Source organism: Schistocerca americana, chromosome 3 (genome assembly GCF_021461395.2).
Source record: "Schistocerca americana isolate TAMUIC-IGC-003095 chromosome 3, iqSchAmer2.1, whole genome shotgun sequence".
Classification (NCBI taxonomy): domain Eukaryota; kingdom Metazoa; phylum Arthropoda; class Insecta; order Orthoptera; family Acrididae; genus Schistocerca; species Schistocerca americana.
The window spans coordinates 970,682,542-970,704,732 of record NC_060121.1 but is presented as its reverse complement, the minus strand read 5'-3'; the positions used below and the strand labels follow the sequence as shown (position 1 = coordinate 970,704,732).

The window sequence follows — 22,191 nt, the reverse complement described above, 5'->3', positions numbered from 1 at the left end:
ACAACATAAAATTATCGAGGTACGGGAACTGATGGTAGCAGTATGCAGTTTGAGTCCGACAGTTGAGAAGTTTTGTAGTCAGCAAATAGCCCATCTACCCTATTAATACCATTAATAATAAATCTTTTCAAGAGATTTATTGTACATTTAAATACATGGTTCATTTACTATTATACTTGTAGGATAACACAACTGCGCAGTTCAGTTGTGTTATAAAAGGCTTTGATCGCGGAAAAATTCTTACACATTAAGGGCGCCGATAACTAAAGAACTTTGGAAGCCACAGAGTTATGCGACCGGATGTTGACGGGTAATACTTCTAAGATAAATGTAATGCATGACGTACAATAAACGAAACTATTGAACAGCTTATCTTTAGCAAAACTGTCAAGTGGTTTGGTACTTTTTAAACATTTCCACCATCTGCTTGAAAGTAAATCCGTTTCCTTTAATAAGTTTCGTTCTGGCTTTTAACGACACACTCGCTCGCAGCGAGAAACCTGAAATAAAACACTTCCCGTACAAAAGGCGCAACACCCAGGAGACCAGTAAAGTTTCTTAAAAAGGCTTTTTGGCTAACAACGGCGGCTGCAGTAACGCGCGTACCAATGGGGGAATGAAACGGTGCCCATTTTCTCATAATACGCGACATTTCTGAGCTCTAAAAATACACCGAGATCTACAATGTTGACAACCCAGACCAAAGCAGGATAAGCACGCAAGGTTAGGAGACAGAACTAGCTAGCTCCCTGCAAATACCCACAATGTAACTCACGACGCAGGCTCGAACAAAGGAGGAAAAAGAAGGAAGGAATAAGAATAGAGAATTTCGATGGTTGGGCTGTTCCCAGACAAAGCTGTGAATTGTATTTATTGCCAGAACAGATCGTCGGCAAGCTACCGCAGATCTTCCACCGTTGGTGATGTACTACAGGTAGTCACTAAGTTCCGATCTGTAGATTAGCTGCGCTTATTCGCGAATGTGTTTACGGCATCGGGAAGCCTGTTCTTCAGGAAAAATGCAGCCGACACCGGTACGCGACCCAATGTCCGTATGTGTGTCGTAACAGCCACGACGGCCGTTACTAAAAAATTCATTTGTCACCTAATTCGTATGTCGGAACTAACGAACTTTTTTAACAAACCATTAGCGAAACAAAATCGATGTTTCTGGAAAATAGATAAATATCCATTTCCTACGAATAACATGCTAGTCTTCGTAAACTTCAAACTGATATATACTCAAAAACTGCCTCCGATCACAGCTGTTTACCGAAACACCGGGGCAGAGTTGGCAAAGAAATTGTGAACAACTTTATGTTAATGAAATTGGCTTCATCTTTTTTTTCACTCTGATAAATGCTTCTTTCAGATTTTACCACGTACGACGGAAGATCGGAAAGTAACACACAATAGTTTCATTACCAAAAAGTGTAATAGCTAACAAAATAAAAACAATCACAAAGGAACCTACTTTTCTACACATTCACCAACGTTCAACACAATTGTCCCTCATGGTACCAGTTTCAATATACCCTGTTCGTGTAAGACCGCTTGGTTGGAGTAGAGCCATCCGCGGACTGTTGATTTCACTTCCGCATACGTTGCAAAGCGTTGGTCGGCCAGGCATTTTTTCCCTGGGATGGATGCTGGAGTACCTCCCACCCAAATCTGGTGATTTTCTCCCGAACAGGAGCAGCACCAAGAAGTTTGATACTGTCCGCATTGATGTGCGGTTCGTCACGAACGGCACGACGCAACTTAACCGAAGTTTAAGCATTCACAGTGGCCCCGTGTTCAGCGAAGTCCACCAGTAATACACAGGAATGTCCCAGAACACTGTCACAAGCATTTTCCTAGCAGACTGATTCCCTTTGAATTTTTTTCGTATTCGGGAACCAGCATGTTTCCACTCCATAGAGGCCTGTGTAGTTTCGGGCGTGCAGTGGCACGCCCACATCTCATAACCAGTGACAGTTCCTTTCAGAATCTAATGCCCTTCTGTGGCGTAATGCGTTAACTGTTCCAAGCTTGTCATCATTCGCTGGCCCTTGTGATTGTCAGGATATCAGGCATCCAGCGAGCACTAACTTTACGACATATCAAAGTGTCATGAACAATATCGTATACCGCACCACAGGGAATGTTAAACTGCTGCGACAGGGTTCGCACTTGTACACGTTGGTCGTCAAAACTGCTGCATCAATGGCTCCGACATTCCTGAGTGGTTGCAGCTTTTGCCTGCCGCCCAGAGCGCTGCGAAAAGCTTAGAAGCATGCACGACACCTGAAGACATTGCTACGGTCCATACAGTCATGTCCATAAACGCCGCGCATGTCCCTGTGTATTTCACTCTGTTTATGCCCTTTGGGGATCACCAATTTAGTATTGGAGGGCAGCGTGGAGGGTAAAAATCGTAGAGGGAGACCAAGAGATGAATACACTAAGCAGATTCAGAAGGATGTAGGTTGCAGTAGGTACTGGGAGATGAAGAAGCTTGCACAGGATAGAGTAGCATGGAGAGCTGCATCAAACCAGTCTCAGGACTCAAGACCACAACAACAACATGCCCTTTGGCCCACAAATACCGAACTACAATTTGCTGCTTCTCACGAGTTGACGACAATAACAAGCGCACCATGTCTACATCTACATCCATACTCTGCAAGCCACCTGACGCCGTGTGGCGGAGGGTACCTTGAGTACCTCATCGGTTCTCCCTCCTATTCCAGTCTCGTACTATTCGTGGCAAGAAAGACTGACGGTATGCCTCTGTGTGGGCTCTAATCTCTCTAATTTTATCCTCATGGTCTCTTCGCGAGATATACGTAGGAGGGAGCAATATACTGCTTGACTCCTCGGTGAAGGTATGTTCTCGAAACTTCAACAATAGCCCGTACCGAGCTACTGAGCGTCTCTCTTGCAGAGTCTTCCACTGGAGTTTATCTATCATCTCCGTAACGCTTTCGCGATTACTAAATGATCCTGTAACGAAGCGCGCTGCTCTCCGTTGGATCTTCTCTATCTCTTCTATCAACCCTATCTGGTACGGATCCCACACTGCTGAGCAGTATTCAAGCAGTGGGCGAATAAGCGTACTGTAACCTACTTCCTTTGTTTTCGAATTGCATTTCCTTATGATTCTTCCAATGAATCTCAGTCTGGCATCTGCTTTACCGACGATAAACTTTATATGATCATTCCATTTTATATCACTCCTAATGCGTACTCCCAGATAATTTATGGAATTAACTGCTCCCAGTTGCTGACCTGCTATATTGTAGCTAAATGATAAAGGATCTTTGTTTCTGTGTATTCACAGCACATTACACTTGTCTACACTGAGATTCATTTGCCATTCCCTGCACCACGCGTCAATTCATTGCAGATCCTCCCGCATTTCAGTACAATTTTCCATTGTTACAACCTCTCGATATACTACAGCATCATCCGCAAAAGGCCTCAGTGAACTTCCGATGTTATCCACGAGGTAATTTATACATATTGTGAATAGCAATGGTCCTACGACACTCCCCTGCGACACACCTGAAATCACTCTTACTTCGGAAGACTTCTCTCCACTGAGAATGACATGCTGTGTTCTGTTATCTAGGAACTCTTCAATTCAATCACACAACTGGTTTGTTAGTCCACATGCTCTTACTTTGTTCATTAAACGACTGTGGGGAACTGGATCGAATGCCTTGCGGAAGTCAAGAAACACGGCATCTACCTAGGAACCCGTGTGTATGGCCCTCTGAATCTCGGTGCTACAGATTAGATGTCTAGTCTCCAGGTAAGTCATTATACTCTAACATAATACGTGTTCCAAAATTCTATAACTGATCTACGTTAGAGATATAGTTCTGCACATCTGTTCGACGCCCCTTCTTGAAAACGGTGATGACCTGTGCCCTTTTACAATCTTTCGGAACGCTACGCTCCTCTGGAGACCTACGGTACACCGCTGTAAGAAGGGGGGCAAGTTCCTTCGCGTACTCTGTGTAAAATTGAACTGGTATCCCATCAGGTCCAGCGGCCTTTCCTCTTTTGAACGACTTTAATTGTTTTCTATACCCCTGTCATCTATTTCGATATCTATCATTTTGTCATCTGTGCGACAATCTAGAAAAGGAACTACAGTGCAGTCTTCCTCTGTGAAACAGATTTGGAAAAAGACATTTAGTATTTCGGCCTTTAGTCTTTCGTCCTCTGTTTCAGTACCATTTTGGTCACAGTGTGTCTGGACATTTTGTTTTGATCCACCTACCGCTTTGACATAAGACCAAAATTTCTTAGGATTTTCTGCCAAGTCAGTACATAGAACTTTACTTTCGAATTCGCTGAGCGCCTCTCGCACAGCCCTCCTCACACTACATTTCGCTTCGTGTAATTTTTGTTAGTCTGTAAGGCTTTGGCTATGTTTATGTTTGCTGTGAAGCTCTTTTTGCTTCCGCAGCAGTTTTCTAACTCGGTTGTTGTACCACGGTGGCTCTTTTCCATCTCTTACGATCTTGTTTGGCACATACTCATCTAATGCATATTGTACGATGGTTTTGAACTTTGTCCACTGATCCTCAACACTATCTGTACTTGAGACAAAACTTTTGTGTTGAGTCGTCAAGTACTCTGAAATCTGCTTTTTGTCACTTTTGCTAAACAGAAAAATCTTCCTACCTTTTTTAATATTTCTATTTACGGCTGAAATCATCGATGCAGTAACCGCTTTATGATCGCTGATTCCGTGTTCTGCGTTAACCGTTTCAAATAGTTCGGGTCTGTTTGTTACCAGAAGGTCTAATATGTTATCGCCACGAGTCTGTTCTCTGTTTAACTGCTCAAGGTAGTTTTCAGATAATGCACTTAGAAAAATGTCGCTAGATTCTTTGTCCCTGCCACCCGTTATGAACGTTTGAGTCTCCCAGTCTATATTTGGTAAATTAAAATTTCCAGCCAGAACTATAATATGGTCGGGAAACCTACTCGAAATATTTTCCAAATTTTCCTTCAGGTGCTCTACCAAAACAGCTGCTGAGCCAGGGGGCCTATAGAGACATTCAGTTACCATGTTTGAGCCTGCTGTAACCGTGACCTTCACCCACATTATTTCACATTTCGGATCTCCGCCAATTTCCTTCGATACTATTGCACTTCTTATCGCTATAAACACGCCTCCACCTTCACTGTCCAGCCTGTCTCTGCGGTATACATTCCAATCTGAGTTTAGGATTTCATTACTGTTTACGTCTGGTTTCAGCCAACTTTCTGTCCCTAGTTCTATGTGGGCATTGTGACCATTTATTAATGAGAGCAGTTCTGGGACCTTTCTATAGACGGTCCTGTAGTTTACTATTACCACATTAATATTGTTATTCTCTGTTGCGTTTTGCCTACTACTACCTTGTCTGTTTCGTAGTTCAGGAGTCTATCCACTGGAGCTACACATGGATACAAAATATACTCTGTAGCGCAAACGTCAAACTATATCGTCGTGAAATTTCAACATTCCAGCTCCAATACCAGGGGAGAAAATATTTTGCGTTACTTTCCGGTCCTCCCCCGTATTACGGTTTTCAGTTTTACAATTTCAGTGTGTCTTGTCTTTTCTTCTTATCCAAAGCGCCAGTTCGAGGACTTTTTCCACATACATAAGCGACTTACCATTTGGCGCTCCCCTCAACGTTCCTTCGTCAATTTTCACCCGCGTCAGTTTCTGCTGCTAGTTATGATACGCAATGCATACGAATTCTGCACTCGAGCGCCTCCTCTCAGCTTGTCGCCACAAGCGGCCGCTACTAACTGTGATACGTGTCCTGTATATAAATCTTAACAGCTGTGGCGCCGCTGATATCTCTGTCAGCGTGACGCCCCAAGCAGCGGCTTGAGTCGCTTGGGCCTTCAGCCAGCCCTCACCCACCTCCATCTTTTTTGTTACCCAATTCTTGTTCACTCTCTTCATGCTAAATTCCCTTGGCCGTCGGTACTCAACTTTTTCGTTGACTGAACGATGTATCTCAGTCTTTTTTTTTTCTTCAAAAGGAATACTTCAACATACAGTCACAATCCTGTCTTTATCCTCCAACTCAAGTCAGTGTCACTCTACTCACTGTCTTTAGTCAATCTTATTACGCGCATCGTGTGGGCTAGTTTAATAACGCCACTGAGTAACCTTACAGCCTTTCAGCCCAATGAATACACATAATTATGGTTAATTTTTAACCCTCCTATCACGGCTGCTCTATTTGATGCACACGAGGGGTGGAACTTTAATAGTGGGAACTATTTATTTACAGCTCCTCGTACACAATCTATACATGTTTAGAAGTTTTAGTATCGTTCAAAGTACTCACCAACTCTATGTATAACCCATTGGCAGCGACAGCGATGTGGAAGTCGTAGGATACTCTTAGCACTGCGAGTTGTGTTGACAGTTCGAAGGGCGCGGTCTATTGCCCGACGAATTCGTAGCAGTTCTGAAGCGAATGGCGTGAAGTGTTTCCTCCAGTTTAGAAATCGACTTGTACTCACGAGGGCTTAAGTCAGGAGAGCGCAGTAGGTGGTATAGCACTTAGCAGCCCCATCAGTAACAGCTTGCACTGTACGTGGTTGAGCATTGTCCTGCAAAATGATGGTCAGGTCCTGCAGAAAATGTCATCACTTCTGTCTCTAAGCTGTTCATTTTTGGAACACAACCTACGACCAGCTTAGAGACAGAAGTAATGACACTTTCTGCAGGACCTGACCATAATTTTGCAGGACAATGCTCAACCACGTACAGTGCAAGCTGTCACTGATTTGTTTGACTGATGGGGCTGCTAAGTGCTATACCACCTACTGCACTCCCCTGACTTAAGCCCTCGTGAGTTCAACTCGATTTCTAAACTGAAGGAAACACTTCACGGCATTCGCTTCAGAACTGCTACAAGTTCGTCGGGCAATAGACCGCGCCGCTCGAAGTGTCAACACAACTCGCACTGCTAAGACTATCCTATGACTTCCACATCGCTTCCACACAGAGTTGGTGACTACTTTGAACGATACTAAAACTTTGAAACATGTATCTATTGTGCACGAGCTGTAAAGTAATAGTTGTCACTATTAAAGTTCCAACACTAGTACATTCGTTTTATTGCAGTTTTTACTGAAGCAAACGAATTGGCCTACGAATCATACGAGGTTCAGGGAAGAAGGGTCGAAGACAAGAAGATGTAGTTTAACGACCCGCAGACTTCATTACACTCAAACAAAATATGATATTAAAGTGCAAGAGACGGAGCACTGGCTGACGTGGAAAGGGATGTAAATGGAAATGGATTATGCTCCTTTTGGGTGAGCCACACACGTACTCGCCTCAGTGATTTGAAGAAATCGTGGTGGTGGTGGTGGTAGCAGTAGTAGTAGGGGCGCCCTATATGTAAGTACCGCAACACACTTTTTCTGGAAGCAGGCTGGTTTTATTCAGCATTCTAATACACCATATGAATCCCCGTTCTTTTGCTTACAAAACTGTTTTTCAACATGATCTCTGTTCAACGCGACGGCTGTGCCCCCGAAGTACCACTCTACCGGTCGACGTCTGAGAAAGTTCTCCCTACCCTACACGCATTGCTTCTCGTAGAGCGCGTCCTTCACTGGGCCAAACGGATGGAAGTCAGAAGGTGCGAAATCCGGGCTGTAGGGATGGGTGAGGGAAAACAGTACAATGAAGTTGTCTGAGCTGCCCTTTAAACCTTTCCTTCGGAGGAAAGATGGTGTGGCGCCATTCGATGGGTTGCAACTTTGTTTCCGGTTCGAAGTGATGAACCCGTGCTCCATCGCCTGTGAAGATGTTCGACAAAAAAATTCCGATCAGCCTCGTGACGCGCAAGCAAATCCGCAAAGACTGTCCGTTGCTTTTTATGGTCTTCTGTTAGGCAGCGAGGACACAGTGGTCACATATCTGAGTATCGGAACTGGTGAACGAGTGTGTCAGCACTATCAAGAGAGACTTCCAGTTGATCATCGAGGTTTGTGTGTGTGTGTGTGTGTGTGTGTGTGTGTGTGTGTGTGTGTGTGTGTGTGTGTGTGTCGTCGATCACCTCGAATGAAAGTGTCAACACGTTCCAACATTGTTGGAGTCACAGCTGTGTGTGGCCACGCGGGATGACGACACAAGCCTCGCCTAATGAGTCACCGTGGTTTTATTCAGTGCCTGAATTCCGCAGACATTCTGAAAGTGCCTGTGAATATCTACGATGCTCTGGTTTTCCGCAAAAACAACAAAATTTTCCCGCGCGGTCTGGGCGCCTTGTCGCGGTTCGTGCGGTTCCCCCGTCGGAGGTTCGAGTCCTCCTTCGGCATGAGTGTGTGTTGTCCTTAGCTTAAGTTACTAAGTAGTGTGTAAGCTTAGGGACTGATGACCTCAGCAATATGGTCCTATAGGATCTTACCACAAATTTCCTGATTAAAAAAAAAAAAGATTCCAACAAAATCTCAGTGACAGCTCTACACTTGGAACGCACCTCCGCTAAGAAAGCATCGAAATTTTGTGAAACTACAGTTGATAAAGCAGGAATATTCCACGATGTCCCACAGTAAAAAAAAATTGTTCAAATGGCACTGAGCACTATGGGACTTAACTTCTGAGTTTATCAGTCCCCTAGAACTACTTAAACCTAACTAACCCAAGGACATCACACACATCCATGCCGGAGGCAGGATTCGAACCTGCGACCGTAGCGGTCGCGCGGTTCCAGGCTGTAGCGCCTAGAACCGCTCGACCACTCCGGCCGGCTGTCCCACAACAAATTGCGCAGTTTTTCCAACAGAAATTGGCCGAGAAAAAGTGTGTTGCATTAATTATTGAACATTCCTCGTAGTAGTAGTTCAGTGTGGGTTTTAGCCCATAGGAAATCATCCTTCCACAGATATACCTGATCTTGACCTCACTAATTGGCTTATGCCACGCTCTAACAAAAATGGCGGAAAAAGCCAAGATGGCAGATACAATATATTAGTGTAACATAAAATTGGGTGGAAATTAAAATTGTCATAAAATCTGAAAAATTAGTTAAAAAATAAAAATTTGAATGAAATAACTGTACTAAAAAATTGCTAGAAATTCCACTTTAGCGTAAAACGTTGACTTTATGAAAAACTGACATTTACAATTATCTCTGGAAAATCTAAAAATTGTCTAGTTAAAAATGGCAGGAAATTCAAGTACGGAAGCGTCCTGTGTAAAAAATGGTTCAAATGGCTCCTAGCACTATGGGACTTAACATCTGAGGTCATCAGTCCCCTAGAACTTAGAACTAACCTAAGGACATCACACACATCCATCCCCGACGCAGGATTCGAAACTGCGACCGTAGCAGTCGCGCGGTTCCGGACTGAAGCGCCTAGAACCGCTCGGCCACAGAGGCAGGCCCTGTGTAAAAAGACAGGAGAATTTCCAGATGATTAAACTAGCCCACACATCCTACAACGGAAACAATTGGCACGAGAATACAAAACAAACCGCCTGAGCCATTTCAAATGAAGTTGCCGTCGCAGTGGAGGCGTGTTCACGACCATCACATCATTTACCAATGTGTTTCAACTTCTTAAAGGTCCACACGATTTCATGTAGGTCCGAAAAAGTGGCGCTGCAGTTAAGGTTCTCTCAATGTCATCCTCAATTCACTATGTCCGGTTTAAGATCCAGACACACGCGCGCAGATCGTCGCCAGAAGAATTGAAGTTTTGTCTCTTAAGAGTTTTTTCAAAATTTTGTTAGTCATTATTTCGTGATTTTTCACGCTTTGCTTAGCATTGCAAATGGTCTTACTGCTTACCTTCGTAATGGACCACTTCAGTACAACAGACATCGGTCGGTTGTTTGCGTGTTACTCTCGCGAGCATGTATGGAAAATGGTTGAAAGGTGTTGAAATCATGTGTACGCGACGAAATGTTGGACATCCAAGCCTCACCATAGAAGTTGAAGTCTGAAATTTCCCCGTTCTGTGAAACAGTATAGACGGCGGTCTATGGCCGATCTCGCTATAGAGTAGACGCAAGTGTTTCGGAGTGCATCGTTCGGCACAGAGCAAGTAATTCCTACGTGTTCCGATGTCGATCCATCAATATTGTCAATTATGACTGCAGTGAAAACACTGCGCCGTGCATATGAGGCAGATACAGGGTGTTCAACGGAGCTTCCAGTCCCCTGTTACTTCAGGGTATTTTGACTGATACTTTGAAGCGACTGTAGTTTCGCCTGGTCGTTTCTTGTAATAGAGCGTCGATGATTGCGTCATTATACGTCATCCAAGAACATATGCTCGAAACATGAACTGCGGATGACAGTATTATGCTATGTGGGACCTTCACCTGGGCTTTCATGAGACCTATGGTAGTAATCTAAAGCACCACGACAGCTAACATAATTTCGGACCACCTGAGTCCCTTCCTGGTTTATGTTGTCCCCAATGGCGAGGGCAGCTTTCAGCAGGATAACGGTCCATATCACAAGGCCAGAATCGTGCTACAGTGATTTGAGAAGCATGATACTGATCTCACGTTGATGTCTTGGCCACCAAATTCGCCTGATCAGAACCCGATGGAACACTTCTGGGTTGCTATCATGTGCCAATTTGCGCAAGAACTTTTCGAACCCACGCCTTGCAAAATTCGCTGCTGTATTGCGTGCCACAGGTGGACCAACACGCTGTTAAGGTGGTCATAGCATTTTGGCTCATCAGTATATTTCGCAAACTTGTAAACTACAATACTGTTTGATTTTGCTGCAGATCTTATATGTTTTCCTCCCAAGAGCAGAATGTCTGTTGCTGTTTCCTCAGGTAATTTAAAACTAGTTTCTCACACTTGCTAGGAAGAAATATTTTACTACATTTATAAACATTTCTTCAACACCAAGAAGTATAATGGTTCATATCAACTTGTAGTGGGAATTATCTGTTTAGCAGCTTTTTAACTTCTCAAACTTCCTCCAGTTCCACATACAGTAAAGAATGTTGGAGCGGATCATCTTCAAAGAATATCGTCTATTTTTACAATACTCTTGCAACACAGCTAACATTCCTTCGATATAAACAATTGTTTTTCTGGTTGATAGTACATTCTAAACTTGGGCCGCTCATCTGCCGAACAAGGCACACACTGCAGCACTTCGTTCTTTATGCATCTGAGTGGAGTTCAGACTTTACTAAGTACTCTAATGCTCTGGCGTTGCCCCAAGTTTGCTAGCAATTGCAGTTTCTAGTTCTTTTATGCATTGCATTATTATCTGTGATGGATTAAGGGTACTAGATCGCTGGAATACTTATTTTTGATTCTGTATCTTATCAGCTCAATTATGGTATTTGTTTGAATGCCGCAGCATCTTTTTTTTGCCATTTTATGAGCAGTGTACAGGTTGTACATTTGTCGCTTCCGAATAGTTCTCTTGAAGCATTTGTTGTACCGACTGTGGCTATTCTAAGAATTAGCCTTTCGGCTGCAAATGGTTCTGGAGCTTCAATAATGTGAGCCATCCAGATTTGTGTCGTGTATTCTTTAAAGGAAGAAGAAACATCCTTCATGTAAGTAGTTAAGTCTCCGATTTGGCTACATCAGCCTCGCCACTGGTAAGTACTAATCTGCGTCATACTTCATGAGTTAGACGTACGGTGATCCTGGGAGCTTCCAGTCCACTGTTACGTCAAGGTATCCGAATGATAATTGGAAGTGACTGTTTGGTGCCGTAGTTTCACTGTTACATTAGCATGCTTTTGTTCGTTGGCTTAGATGCAGCTTGGAAAACGCCTATTTAGGCTAGTCAGAACGTACACAAAAGAGGCTAAAATCGCAAAGCGTCATATAGTTCTGATTTTTTTATTTATTATTAGGATCAGTTACGGTAGTGCGAATCTTAGTTTGCAGCTTCGGAAAACTTATACTTCCTGAGTAATACGTGGAGAACTGCGAATTTCGTGGTTTTTTGCTTATTTGTTGCCTCATAACTCGAACTGTATGTATTTTCCGATATTACCCTATTACCATTCTTAAAGTACATTAAATATGCAACGATTTCAGTCCAAGCATATATACTAGTTTCCGCGATATGGCACTTCAATTTTTTGTCATTTTTTCTAACAAAATGGAAATTTTAAGTTTTGCTCGTTTCGGGGTTAATATCGGTATAATCGCTCATCCTGCGAGAAAAGTCATAGGAATTAAACTTGTAGTAAATGTTATTGGCTTTTATTTATGCACAAAATGAAGCCTCTAGGCCCTGTAGTTGTCTTGAAATCGAAAAACAAAGTGTCAGAATAGTGAATTTTTGAAGAGATGAGCCTAAAAACTTCTAATAAATTGTGGTCGTTCAAGGAAAGTAAAATGCATAGCATAGTGTTTAAAGGTTGTATTGTATCTTTACACGAATTACGTGTATTATAAAAATTGAAACTTCTTGTGGATTCTCTGCTCTGTGAGTGGTTTAAATGGCTCTGAGCACTATGGGACTTAACATCTGAGGTTATCAGTCCCCTAGAACTTAGAACTACTTAAACCTAACCAACCTAAGGAAATCACACACACCCATGCCCGAAGCAGGATTCGAAGCTGCGACCGTAGCGGTCGCGCGGTTCGAGACTGTAGCGCCTAGAACCGCTCGGCCTCTCCGGGCGGCGTCTGTGAGGGTCTCTGCTAGTTTTGTAAAATGTCGATTGGGTCAGTCGTTTGTTTTACATGTCTAAGAGCACTCGAGGAAGATCAAGTAACAGTGGTGACAAAACGTGGTGTGCTTTCGCTAACAGTGTGTATGAAGCATGGCCTTAAGAAAAATCACCAAGTTTTTTTACAAGCGTTAGATGAAGTTAGTGTGCGAAATGCGAGCAGGAAGAGAGACACCGCTCAAAGTTAATATTGCGGCGACTGTTCGTCACAGTTCCTCAACCCTCGTCTTCAAGGTTATCAAGAGGACCATGGGCCTCCGAAATGTGTGTGTCCTATCTGGAGAAAATATCACAGAGGACTTTCTCAAGCGCCAAAAGAAACTGTCTTAGTGAAATGAATGGGTGCAAAGGAAACTATTCTTGACGTGGCAAATCGTCGATGTGATGAATGGAGACAGCAGATAATAGATCGCCTTACATCTGTAAAAATAATCTCGTCGCTGCTAATGCCAGGCTAAGAAGAGACTATTCATACCCACCATCTATGGTGGAGTGCATGGAATATATTTATAGACATACAGCTGAAAACGGGGAAGAATGTCGGGTCATGTTTAATGACCTTATAGAACAAATAAAAAGCCATTACGAACCTGTTACCAGAACTGCCAAAACTCTCAATTTCAGAGGTCGGCCGCGGTCGCAGTCATCACCTAGCCCTTCGTTTCACAGACGTTGGACAAAAGATTCTCTGTGAGAACTGGTGCAAGGAAAGAAGAGCAATCCTGTAGAAGGGCGGATGAGAGTGGTCAAGTCCATAACAGAGATAATCTTACAAGACATTCGCTCAGAAGTTTAGAACACCATGGAGTATCCCCCACCAGATGATTTCTTCGGAGAAACTGATTCTGGCGTTACCGACTCTCTCAAACTCTTACTCGAAACCATTGTGATGAGGCACGAACGTCATTATCTCGGATGGAAGAACAAATGTGTGATTAGTTCTTGCAATCACTTTTAGCAAGGAAAATAAAATTGTGGAGTGTTTTTCAAAATAGGTACCGGATTGATCTGACCACTATGTTTCTTTTTTCAGATGCGAGGCTGGGGAGAAGTGCATCATCTCTCTGTGTGGAGGGGACATGTCCATCGACACCCTACAGCACCTTAGGTTCCGCCTGTTCATCATTACCAGCAGCCAATGCAAAGGTGGACATGGCACGCTTGCCCCAACCAAAGAAGCTGCTTCCTTCCATTCGTATCGCACATACCACAAAGTGCAAAAATGACGAAGGATGCTACAGACTGTGGTTGGTCGAAGAGCTTCCTTGTTCTGTTACCAACAAGAAGATTTAAGTGAACCAGCTCTCACCAAAACATCTAAAAATCGCTCTCATGCGAGTGCAAGAGAGAATGCACGTAAGCTTGCAAATGTCGGCGAGCTAGGCGCTCAGCTTTATGCACTCACTGCCCTGGCACGACTTGCCTCAATGTGGCTACGAGTCAGATCTATGAGGATGAAGACGACCCCAGACACTCTCCTGCCTTCGGGAGAGCAGCAAGAAATGGACACAGCAGCCCAGCGACTTCGTATTTTCCTGGAACAAGACTGCGGACAACCACGACCCTTGAAGAAACGAAAACATTGGGAGTCCTCATATCATTGAAATGTATGAGTTTTAATACACTAAGTGCATTTAAATATGTTTTATACCTTTACACATGATGGTATGCATTTTTCTTTTGTTGACTGCCCACAATTTGTATTAGGCTCATTTCTTCAAAAACTGAATCTTATAACATTTTGTAGGATTTTAAGCTAACTACTGAGCATGGAGAGCCATTTTGTGCTTAGATGAAAGCCAATAACATTTACTACAACTCTGTCATGACTTTTTTCTCACGGAATGAGCGGTTATGTCGATATTCGGCCCGAAACAAGAGCAAAACTTAAAATTTTCGTTTTTGGTAAAAAGAAAAGACCACATTTGAAGTTCCATATCGCGAAAACTACTCGATATATGGAGCTGCGGTTGGGGGTAAACTGTTGCATATTTAATTTACTGTTGGACTGGAAAATGATTAATGGCAGGAAACTCCTAGTTCACAAGTTACAACTAAACAAAAGGCCAAAAATTTCAGTTTTTAATTTATTTCACTGGAAGCACAGGTTTGTCGAAGCTGCAAACTAGTGTCCACACTAACTGGTCCTAACAACATATAAGAAAATCAGAACTATATCACGTTTTGCGATGTTAAGGTCTAATTAGACTGGCCTCTGCTGGGTTACCGAGCGATTCTTCACATCAATCGTGGTTAAATAGTCCAAGATTTGTTGTTCGAAAACCTTGTTCTTACAGAATGTTGGCTGTCAGTTTCATCATACCCCGTGGAAGGCTTAGTGAGTGAAGCTTTCCCATCAGATCCGGTGAACCGAACTTTATCAAAAGTATGCTCAAACTGAGAAACAGCGCAGGAGTGTAACTGCACAAATTTGGTGTTCTTGTTATGAAACTGCTGGCTTCAATGATGGCTTCGAAAGCATACTCTTTTCTCAAGTACGGTTGCACCTAGAGAATAAAGTCACAATTTTTGGTTTGAAACATTTGCCGATTTCCGGACAAAGATTCCAGGGCACTGTATATCGTTTCAGAATCCGAAATAACTTCTTCTAAAGTTTGTTCTTTCAGCTGGGCCGTGGAGTAAAACGTTACGGCCCCATATGCCAATTATTTCGAACTCGTGCCCTCGATCGAACTTTTTGACTATGAGGAAACCAATGTATGTTTTCCAAACATTTCAGAATGTTTACGGTTTCCAACACATGCGGTTCGTTAAGAAATTGTTTTTAATGTTTCCTAGGTTTTATTGGGACTCTCTCTCTCTCAAGCATTTGCAAGAAGATGGAGCCGAATAAATTGTTGCTCATATTGCTCCACATGAGTTCGCTAGCAGAATCAGTACAGTATTCAATTTGATTTATAATTTGCATGGTGTACGGCAGGATTCGTAGGAGAATTTCCTTGATTGTTTACTCCGGGAGAGTTTGGAAGGACACGCGACCAGTTCTAAATGTTAGCATTGCGGAGGGATGAGCGGTGGTGGTGGTGGTGGTGGTGGTGGTGGTGGTGGTGGTGGTGGGGAGGAGGCCGACAAGAACAATGCCACTCCATTTTCCACTAAATGTCCGAGCTCAATATCTGCACTAACAGCTGGGAAAGGAACATCTTGTTACGGTTCATCAACGATAGTTTTTCGATACCAGCTTAAAGCAAGGAACCACTTTCTTGAAGGCGATTAAGATTTCTTGACTGCACTTTACAGTCTCATATTTAGCTGTGCACCCAGAGTCAGGCTGCGATAAAAATTGTTCGGAAGCCAACCGAGGTCCAATGTTCAATCGTCCAATGTTCAATCGTCCAATGTTCAATCGTCCAATGTTCAATCGTCCACTGTTCAATCGTCCACTGTTCAATCGTCCACTGTTCAATCGTCCAATGTTCAATCGTCCAATGTTCAATCGTCCAATGTTCAATCGTCCAATGTTCAATCGTCCAATGTTCAATCGTCCAATGTTCAATCGTCCAATGTTCAATCGTCCAATGTTCAATCGTCCAATGTTCAATCGTCCAATGTTCAATCGTCCAATGTTCAATCGTCCAATGTTTACGATCGTCCAATGTTCAATCGTCCAATGTTTACGATCGTTACACCAAGCGAAGCGTCGTTTGGCATTTACCGGCGTGATGTGTGGCTTATGAGCAGCCGCTGAACCATGCAATCCGAGTTTTCTCACCTCCCGCGTAACTGTCACAGTGTTGCAGTGGATACTGATGCAGTCTGGAATTCCTGTGTGGTGGTCTGAACACATGTCTGCCTACACATTGAGACCCTCTTCAAATGTCGTCGGTCTCTGTCAGTCGACAGACGAGGTCGGCCTGCACGCTTTTGTGTTGTACGTGTCCCTTCACGTTTCCACTTCACTATCACATCAGAAACAGTAGACCTAGGGATGTTTAGGAGTGCGGAAATCTCGCGTACAGACGTATGACATAAGTGACACCCAATGACCCGACCTGATTTTTTCGGTCTGTGTTGTTTTACGGCTATGCTTGATCTTGCAAACTTGTAATGATAGGAATTGCAGAAGGAGATTCTCACTCTGTGGTGGAGTGTGCCCTGATACGAAACTTCCTGGTAGATTACAACTGTGAGCCGGACCGAGATCAAACACAGGACCTTTGCCTTTCGTAAGTAAGTGCTCTACAGCCTGAGCTACCCAAGCACGACTCACGACCTGCCCTCGCAGCTTCAACTGCAGCAACATGGCTCAGCCACAGCCTGGGGGAGAAAGTGCTCAGTCGGTAGAGCATTAGCTCACAAAAGGCGAAGGTCCCGAGTTCGAGTCTCGGCCCAGCACACAGTTTTAATATGCCAGGAAGTTTCATATCAGCGCACATTCCGCTGCAGAGTTAAAGTTTCATTCTGGAAACATCCCCCAGGTTGTGACTACGCCATGTCTCCGCAATATCCTTTCTTCTAGGAGTGCTAGTTCTGCAAGTTTCGCAGAAGAGCTTCTATGAAGTTTCGAAGGTAGGAGACGAGGTACTGGCGGAATTAAAGCTGTGAGGACGGGGCGTGAGTCATGCTTGGGTAGCTCAGTTGGTAGAGCACTTGCCCGCAAAAGGCAAAGGTCCTGAGTTCGAGTCTTGATCCAGCACACAGTTTTAATCTGCCAGGAAGTTTCAATGATAGGAATTGCTGGCCCTCCCTTAATCGGTACATCAGCGGTAATTATCAATTGTCGAAAGATATACAGATCCGCAGGGAAATAGTCAACCGAAATAGGATTAAACTTACTGAGTTAGAAATGTCGGATTTATGAGCAAATACACTGTCCAGTCATATTAATGAGATCACCCGTCAAGAGCCCGAATAACCATATTTTGCGATACTGACCTCTGTGATACGTGCAGAAAGAGTTTATGTATGGCCGTCTTTTTGACTGGAGGTCTTGGGGGACCACAGCTATTCACTATTTGAAGAAAAGAAACACCTACACCCGTCGTTGCAATGTTATGTATTGTGTAGCTACCAGTTTCGGCGCTTCAATGCACCATTTTCAGGCCTTAGTTGTTGCTGAAGGTGTTATCACGATCCATATGATGATGGCGCACTGAAGCGGCAAAACTGGTAGTAAACAATAAATCATATCGCAAGGACAGCTCTAGGTGTTCCATTTTGTTACAGCGCAGAGAGTCCATGAGGCTCTGGCAGATACTGATAGAGATGTGAAGCCATGCCGAGTCCAGTCGATGGCTAGCTTCGCTTGGTTTCTTGGATGAGTATCCACGACGCAAACAGCCCCATCGAGGTGGTCCTACAGACTGTCGGTTGGGTTTAAATCAGGAGAGTTTGATGGCCAACGGAGTATGGTTTACTCATCCTCATGCTCTTCAAACCACGCAGGTACACTGGAAGCTGCTCGTAGATGCCATAGTGTCCAGGAAAACCAAATTGCATGTAGGGCTGGACACGGTCACTATACTCATGTTGATCCGGTGTGCCTTCAAGAATGACTAGATCACCCAGGGAATGCCACAAAAATATTCCCCAGACCATTTTGCTCCAACGATTGTTGCAGGGTGTTTGCTTTCGGACGTTTCGCCCCGTTCACACCAACGGCCATCTGTCCGACAGAGCTTAAATGTGATTCATCGGTAAAGGCCACCTGTCAGTGGACGTCCAGTTGGCGTGAAAATTCCAGCCTCCGTCGACGGTGAACAGCAGTCAGGATGCGTGCACGAAGCACGCGCCTGCTGCGGAGGCCCGTACAAAGCAACTTTCGCTGAACGGTCGTTGAGGTGACACTGTTGGCAGCCCCTTGGTTCACCTGGGCGTTCAGTTGCTCAACAGTTGCACGTGTTTTCGCAAGTACGGATCTACGCAGCCGTCGGTCGCTCCTGTCGTCCATGGCCCATGGTGCAGCACACTTGGGTCGCCGCCGGTTTTGGACAGCGTCATTTTGCCATGCACGGTATACTTCATCCCGGGCAGCGGGCGAACAGTTTACAAATTTACCTGTTACGGAAATTCTTCCACCCTCAGCCAGAAAGCTAATGATCATGCCCTTCTGGACATCAGATAAATCGCTCCGTTTTCGCATTACGACAAAGACAGCACTGCCCCCACTCCTCCCAACTCGCTTCCCATACCCTCCACCTAGTGCTGCCACCTGCCGTCTGTGAGTGGTTATTGCACGTTGACGTCGAACATGGGTAGCGTTCACAATGTGACTGAACCGTGCAAATATCAAGAGAACGTTAGTATTAACGAAAACAGTGGCAGGGGCAGTCTGAGGAAATCATTCGTTGCAGAACTGCTATTGCTCAAATCACTGTACACCTTCGAATGAAGAAGCATCCGTGAACCAAGGCACAAAACCTGATCTATCTACACTCAGGAATCAATGTCAGGTGGGGTTTACGAGTGGAGAAAAACAGCAGTGTTATTCAGGACCAACTTCTTACGATTGAGGTGTATGAGAGAGACTTTTTTGGGTCTTAGGCGGGCATGGTGTGGGCTTCGACTGTTCTCACAAATACACTGAAAGGGTCAATAGTAAAGCTTAACTGCCAACTTTTTTTTAGACAATTTGCGTTTTAACGTAGAGGCAATGTACCCAGCGTGAGACTGCTTTTCTTGACAATACTTCTGCTCAACGCCGACCCCTCCCACGACAATGGTTATAGCTACCCTTCCAAAACATGACAAAGAACTAGATCAGTCGCTTTGCGAGAAACAGGATAGAATTTTCTTGCGTCATTTTCAGGATTTATCTCCATACATCCACTGGAGGGGTCAGACCGTTTGGGGTGCCAAAGAGTGTCCTATAATACATCGCGTACGAATCATGTTGTTCGAACTCTGCACACACGTAAGCCTGTATGACCACGTCTCAGCTTCTTCGTCTATAAAGCAGGTTCTGCTTTACACTATGAACAGCCATTTCCAATCATCCTAGTCTACGAAGTCCTCGCGAGGAAAGGTGAGTTTACAGCTACCGACAGTCGTGAAAAGACATTATGACAAGTTGCTTCATCGGAACCGCAGGCACCAACTTAAACGAGCGGCATTCTTTAACATCAGCGCCAGTTGCGAATGAGAATTATCGATAGCTGGCTGTATAAAAATACACTACGAAGTAAAAAAGCTCTTACCAGGTGTTCGAGCGGAAGTACAATTTCGCTAGCATGAAGTGGGGAACAAACCTTTTCCATCATAAGTGAAACATCCGGTTTCGCTAAATACGCCACCCTCTACTTCGAAGGTAATTACTAAAGATTTTGTCTGTTAATAACAAATACTACCCGTTCGTCTGAAATCCAACATAGTTGGATAAATGGTATATTCTGCTTTTCTTCCTCATTGGTTGCAATGAAATTTCGCTACAAGACTCCCCTTACTGGGAATGGTTGCTTTCGCTTCTACAAAATATTAAATTGCAAAGGGAAGCGTTACAAGCTCTATTCACAAAGCATAATCTGTAGGCTAAGAGGTTCTTTTCGGGTCCATATGGCCTATATCAGCTAATATTACGGATGCCACTGGCGTACGTTTTTGCCGTGGTCGCAGATCCTTCGAGTTACGCCTACCGTCACTTCGACGCGCCGGTGACGCTGCCCTTGCGACGCGTCTTTGACGGTGCAACAGCAGTGCCTTATTGGTCACTAACCCGAAGACCTCGGGTTCGATTTCCTGATTGCGCTTCACACTGTCAAGCTGAATAAACAAGCTACAAACAAATGCAAATCGTCTATGTGCTGTAAAATAATTTACACAACACTAAGATACACATGCAATTGCTGATCACTGACACTCCTAGTTTACTGCCTAGACAAAAGAAATTGCCTCATGTGTCCGAACAGTACCTGGAAGCACTTTTAGCAGAAAAAATCCATTTCAAGCAGTACTACTGGCAGGTACATTTAAACCATCTTAAAATATGGAATTCCATTATTTTAATGGTGTTTGGAATTTCTTCGCGTCTAGTTACACAAAATACGCGAAGTTATCTCGTGACAACTGTGCAAGGACCACACTGCGACGGATCATAATGTGCACATCGCGCGCTATACTGAAAATTAAAACTTGAAGTCTTTTTGAGTATTTAAATGCGCCCGAAACAACCACGATTTAAAAATACGACACTTCTCCCACGCACGACTGTAATTTCAAAACAGCCAGCAATCATCCAGGCACTCCTTACGGCGGCGAATTCTCGTGCTTAGAAAAAGCGTCTCGGCAAGCTACATGACAATAAAACACTGAAAATTCAACGCACGCCACAATGGCTCTCAACAATTTTTGTGGTCCTAACTCTGACATTAAAAACAATTTACTGTCTACTTCCTCATACAAAATTTTTCCTTTATCGAAATGACAATCACTGAACCGTAAGGTGGACGCACAGAGGAGACTAAAGTATTGTTACTTTGTGTAAACATAGTATTGGCAAGCTGCCTCCGAGCTGAATGTCAGTCATAAATTGCTGATTTACAGTGAAACTGTGGCCTTTAATTCACACCAAATTGTAAATATTTATGGAAAATCGTGCACACAATGGGTAAAACTTATTAGGATACGATTTTTCACACAAGACGTGCAGCGTTAGTACGGTATAGAGATGCGTCAATGTCATAAACGACGTTAATCATTACAGTCGATTTTTTCCTATCTGAAAATTATAAATAACAGCATAACCACCGCTCTTAAGCAGACGAATCTGCTGACACCAATGAGTCACGGCTCTTGTGGGCGTATCTGTGTCAACTACATTACTTCTATCAGTACAAATTTTAACACAAATTTGTTAAATATATTGCGAAGACTTGTTGTTTACGATGTTTGTGTGTAAACTGTAAACGTACTTCAGAAATCTGAACCTCAGTCAAAACTAGAACAACATGCAGTTTGTTATGTACACTGTTGATTCCGAGAGCTATATTTAGATTCAAATAAATGCCTCATTCTACCCAGGACGGCACAAAATCGCTCTACGTATTCCAAAGTTTAACTACTGACCTTTCCAAATGATACACCTCAATGACAGACGCCGAGTCGAACTCGCTGAAATCCGGCAGAGATTCGGCTTCGAAGCTAAATCCACCCAAAACACTCGCTTTAGTAGTTGAATTCATGTTGCTTGTTTCAATATGGCGTGCGCCACTGAAGCCATCTATCGGCCAAAAGTTCAACTATTACTACTGCTCTTCTACCAATATTAACTTTGCTTTCGAGTTAACCTTGCATAGGAAAGTCTTGGGAAGGATATACAGAACGCCACCTGGAATCGCATTGATTAAAGTAAATGATAAATTATGACTTGCATATTGTATAAAACTGATCACGCCCGTCAGACGTTAAAAGTATAGCAGCTTGGATCTGTTCACTTAATCTTTCAAGTGTATAACTTGTCGGAAGTAAATGACGCCGTCATCTCAGCAGCCTGTCAAAATCATATTTTAACTCGTTCTTGGATTTTATGGATTTTAAAAC

General features: G+C 43.6%; 2 protein-coding genes across 4 annotated transcripts in view; one reads left to right on the top strand and one right to left on the bottom strand.

Moving 5' to 3' along the window:
• LOC124605117 (transmembrane protein 47) overlaps positions 1-21,887 on the bottom strand; it is a 370,579-nt gene extending 348,692 nt beyond the window's left edge. The window contains exon 1 of one of the 2 annotated variants that reach the window (XM_047136578.1): positions 21,718-21,887. In XM_047136578.1, coding sequence (XP_046992534.1) covers positions 21,718-21,833 — 116 coding nt within the window. In that variant the 5' untranslated portion in view covers positions 21,834-21,887. The remainder of the gene's footprint in view (positions 1-21,717) is intronic. The other variant, XM_047136581.1, reaches the window with a different exon arrangement.
• LOC124605116 (T-cell immunomodulatory protein) overlaps positions 1-22,191 on the top strand; it is a 450,797-nt gene that overhangs the window by 184,070 nt on the left and 244,536 nt on the right. The gene's annotated exons all lie outside the window — the stretch shown is intronic.